The 4605-nt window shown below is 42.5% G+C and overlaps 1 protein-coding gene across 1 annotated transcript; it reads right to left on the bottom strand.

Annotated features, from left to right (window-relative positions):
* Nucleotides 1–3307: 3307 nt before the first annotated feature.
* LOC123347835 (olfactory receptor 10A7-like) lies at nucleotides 3308–4279 on the bottom strand. Its single transcript, XM_044985024.1, has one exon. It carries the CDS (start codon nucleotides 4277–4279, stop codon nucleotides 3308–3310), a length of 972 nt encoding a protein of 323 aa, XP_044840959.1.
* Between the last annotated feature and the right edge of the window lie 326 nt (nucleotides 4280–4605).

Raw genomic sequence — 4605 nt, 5'->3', positions numbered from 1 at the left:
AGCTGTGGCTTTTGGCGCTTGAAAAAAATTATCTTTTTATTGTAAAACCCCTCAATTGTGGAGTTTTTAATTGTAGCCTGTGTTGTTAAACATTCTTAACAATTTCAGGCAGAGCAGTTTCGCTGGGTTATCTTTTTGTATTCTGGGCAATTTCTTTAGGCAAAACTTTAAAAAAACAAAAGAACCCTATTTTTTAAAGAGCTCCTTTAACCAGTTTGAAAGCTCTAAAAGCACTTTTTCTTCCATTTTATTATTGTAAAACCCCTTCTTTGTCTAATATTGCTATTCCCTGGAACTTATTTCTTCACAATTCACATTCCCGTAAGCTATTTTAACGTGTGTGTGTGTGTGTGTGTGTCCTTACTCTGCAAGACATTTAGATAAAAAATTACTAAAGTCTTCCTATAAGTTGTATCACAGAGAAGATAGTTATTTAGTGATGGAAATTAAGTAAACAGCATTTTTTAAAATGTAAAAACTTGCTTAAATTAGCTTTAAAGGTTTGTGATAGGAAAGACTGGGAACTTGTGGGGTTCTACCCCAGAGAGGTGAAGAACAGAAGCTCAGGAGACTGAGGGCTCCATAGGGTTGTTAGCCTTGAACCATGGCAATGTACATCAGTAAATAATCCCCAGAAAAAAAGGCTGGGTTATTTCAATGGTGCCTGTGTCACGGTTGCCCCTGGGCTTGTGACAACCCAATGCTGAGTCCTTCATCATGTGCAAAAGACAGAAGGGTTTTTATTTAGCGTCGCCTGCTGCACATACACACACACACACACACTGTCTCTTACACGCACTCTCACATATACTATCTTTCTCACACACACTCCCCCAACACATTCTGTCTCACACACACAGTCTCTCGCACACACAAACACATTCCAACACACTCTCTCTCACACTCACTCCCCAACACACACTCACCCAGACACTCTCTCTCACACACACAATCCTCCAAGACACACACTCTCTCTCGCACACACACAGTCTTCCTGTCATACTTCTCCAATACATAATTTCTTGCACAGAGTCACACTCTCCTAACACACTTTCTCTCACATAGACACTCTCATTCACACACACATTCCCCCAACAAACACACTCTCTCTCACACACACTCCCCCTCATACATATACACACCCACCCACACAACATATGCTCTCTCTCACACACACTCCCCCAATAAGCACTCTCTCACACACACACACAACACACTTTCTTTTATACAAACTCCCCCAACACAAACTCTCTCTCGCATACTCTCTGTATCTTATGCACACACTCCCCCAATACACTCTCTCTCTCACTCCCTCTTTCTCTCTCTCTCTCACACACACACACACACACTTGTATTGTTATTGTTGTTGCTGTTGTTACTTCAAAGTACTTCCTGTCAAAAATGAGGGAAATAGCTTGTTCTGAAAGGACAGGTATGGGGGAAAAGGAGGGGGTTTTGCAATGTACATAAAAATGTCTACACTTGCTCTGAAGTCCAAGGGAAAGTGAGCGACAGACCTACTGAGAGTGTCTGGGTGAGGATAACAAGGGAAAAGAACGGTAGCACCGTTATGGCGGAGGGGTCTATTACAGACCACCAAATCAGGAAGAGGAAGTAGATGAGTCATTCCACAAGTAGGCAATAAGATTAGTTGACACACATGAGCTAGTATTAATGGGGGATTTTAACTTTCCTGAGATCTGTTGGAAGACTATTGTAACAAAACATAATACATCCTGGAAATTCTTAGTGTGTGGAGGGGACAGCTTTCTGATTCAGAGAGTTGAGGAAACAACTAAGGTGTCATCCATTTTGGATCTGGTGTTGACCAACAGGGATGAATCAGTTGCGAACGTGAAGGTGGTTCAAATTCAGACTGGATGCCTTCCTGGAGGATAGGATATAGTTAAATGTAAGTTATTAGATTCAAGACAGGGAAACGGGGTGAAATTTAATGGTCCCTGATATACAGGAGGTCAGAATCGATGATCTAATGATCCCTGCTGGGCTTAAAAATCTATGAATCTAGGCCACATAGACAATCAATGTGAGTTAAGCTTCCAAGTCATGTGGGCACTATTGACATCCACTTCTCTCTCTCTCTCTCTACCTGTAGGATTCAGGAAAGACTTACCCATTGACTTCTGATTACTAAATTTAAACATGTGCATACTTCTTCATGAGTGCTTAAATTATTATTCTGATCATTTTCCCTCAATATTATATTCTGGGGATGTTTGTTTGTTTGTTTAAAAATAGCCTTCATAACATAAACGATCTTTAAGAATAAAGAAGAGAAAGCTACTCTCTGCAATGTACCCCCATAAGTCACCAATAAATCCAGACCATAGGTTTGGATAGTCAGGAATTCTTGCATTTTAGATGCTCAAATGCACTCGTTCTCCATTGAGTTTCCTTACAATTCTCACAGTGCCTAAAAGCGCTGTCTGCTGGAGGTCGTGGATCATGAGGTCTTGCATTCCTGATGTATTCCTGAGCTGCTCATTCACACCGACAGGGATTAATTATAATTATTATTATTAAAAAGCACTGTGAGGTCAGGAAGTGTTTTTTATCCCCATCCCCTCTGGGTCAGTCCCCATTGCACTAAAGGGGACTGATGCACATATGGCCAGATTTTTGTAGCAATTTAGGCACCTAATAATCCAGATCGGAAATCAAAGAGAGTTAGGGGTTAGGTTTTAAAGGGCATTCATGTGCCTAAAGATGTAGATTGGTGCCTAAATCCCATTGGTTTAAAAGGATGTTAGGTTCCCTGGTGCTTTTAAAAATCCCACTAGGTGCCTAATCATCTTTAAAAATCTAGACATGGTTGCTTAACCTGCTTCGGCATTTGTGAAAATCTTACTAGGAAACTGTCTGCATCTGAAGAAGTGGTTTTTTTACCCATGAAAGCTTATGCCCAATTAATCTGTTAGTCTTTAATGTGCCACTGGACTCCCCCTTGTTTTTGTCTGCATTTTTAGATACCTAAATGCCTTTGAAAATCTGGCCCTACACAAGTTTACTAAAAAGGATTTATGCTCCTAAATTAGTTGGATTCATTTGAAATTCTTGCCATAAGTGACTCACCCTGAAAGTTTTTAGTGGAGCAAGGAGTTGAATCTTTTTTTTAAGTCTCAGGATTGGGTGAGAGCCATTGCATTATAGTTCCTCCAAACCACCAGATTATCCTTCTTCCCTGTCTTAGATTGGACATGTGAAATGCATTTCAAGACAAGGGCAGCTCTGTGATTGACTTCAGTGGCTTCAGGATGGGGTCATACATCAGCCTGAGGCAAAACCTTTATTGTAATGGGGACAACCTCTTCCCAGACACCCTCCTCCTCAGTGCCCCCTTCACCTCCTCATTCCTCAGGCTGTAGATGATGGGGTTCAGCATGGGAGTGACCACGGTATAGAAGAGGGACAGCAGCTTGTCATTCTCTGGCATGTAGCTGGATCTGGGACGCAGATACATGACCATGCCAGAACCGTAAAAGAGTGTCACAACCACCAGGTGTGAAGAGCAGGTGGAGAAGGCTCTATGTCTGCTCCCTGGGGAGGACATTTTTAGGATGGTGACAATGATGCAGGCATAGGAGGTGAGGATGAGGGTGAAGGGGGTGGCGAGGAAGACCACAGTGACTGTGATGTTGGACATCTCGTTGCGGGATGTGTCGGCACAGACCAGTCGCAGCACAGGTGCCACATCGCAGAAGAAATGGTCAATTTTGTTGGGGCCACAGAACGGGGAGGTGAAGACCAAGGTGGTTTGAATGAAGGAAACGGGAATCCCACTCAGCCAGGACCCAGCCACAAGCCAGACACAAGACCTCCTCTCCATGATGGACACGTAGCGCAGAGGGTGGCATATGGCCACATAGCGGTCATAGGCCATGGTAGCCAGGAGATAGCACTCAGCAGAGCCCAGGAGAAGGAAAAAGTACATCTGAGCTGCACAACCTGTGAAGGAGATGGTGTTATCCCCAGTGAGGGAGATGACCATCATCTTGGGCAGGGTGACTGAACTGTAGCAAATCTCCAGGAAGGACAAGTTCCCCATGAAGAAATACATGGGGATGTGGAGGGCTGGGTCAGCCAGTGTGATGAGAACAATGAGGCTGTTTCCCAGCAGGGTGAGAGTGTAGATAGCAAAACACAACAGGAAAAGCAGCACCTGCCCTAACAGGCTACTGGAAAATCCCAAGATAATGAACTCACTCACGGCAGTGCTGTTTCCTTGTGCCAGCTCCTCACAACGTGTGGTAGAGTTCATCTGTAAATTAACAAATACAGCATGGGATAAGAGACTTAGAAATGACACAGAATAGCAGAGAGATAGAGAGATGAAGTTGCATGGAGATAGATTACATGTTAGAAGCATGGGATAGAAATGGGTAAATCAACATACTAAGATCTAGAGAGATGAAGTGGGTGTGTATGAAAACAGAAAGAAAAAAAGTGTTAAGATAGATAAAGGAGCATAGTGAGATCTAAATATAGAACAATAGCGCATATGTCTATGTTTATGTAAGTAATTTTTCTCCCTTCCTTTCCAATTCACTGACATTTTAACTTTATTTATTTATTTATTTATTTATC

This window comes from Mauremys mutica, chromosome 13 (assembly GCF_020497125.1).
Source record: "Mauremys mutica isolate MM-2020 ecotype Southern chromosome 13, ASM2049712v1, whole genome shotgun sequence".
NCBI lineage: Eukaryota > Metazoa > Chordata > Testudines > Geoemydidae > Mauremys > Mauremys mutica.
The sequence above is the reverse complement of the archived record's forward strand: the minus strand, read 5'-3'. Positions and strand labels throughout refer to the sequence as shown.

Excerpts from the sequence above, each read along its gene's own strand:
- LOC123347835 (XM_044985024.1), bottom strand. The coding sequence starts at position 4,279 with ATGAACTCTACCACACGTTGTGAGGAGCTGGCACAAGGAAACAGCACT.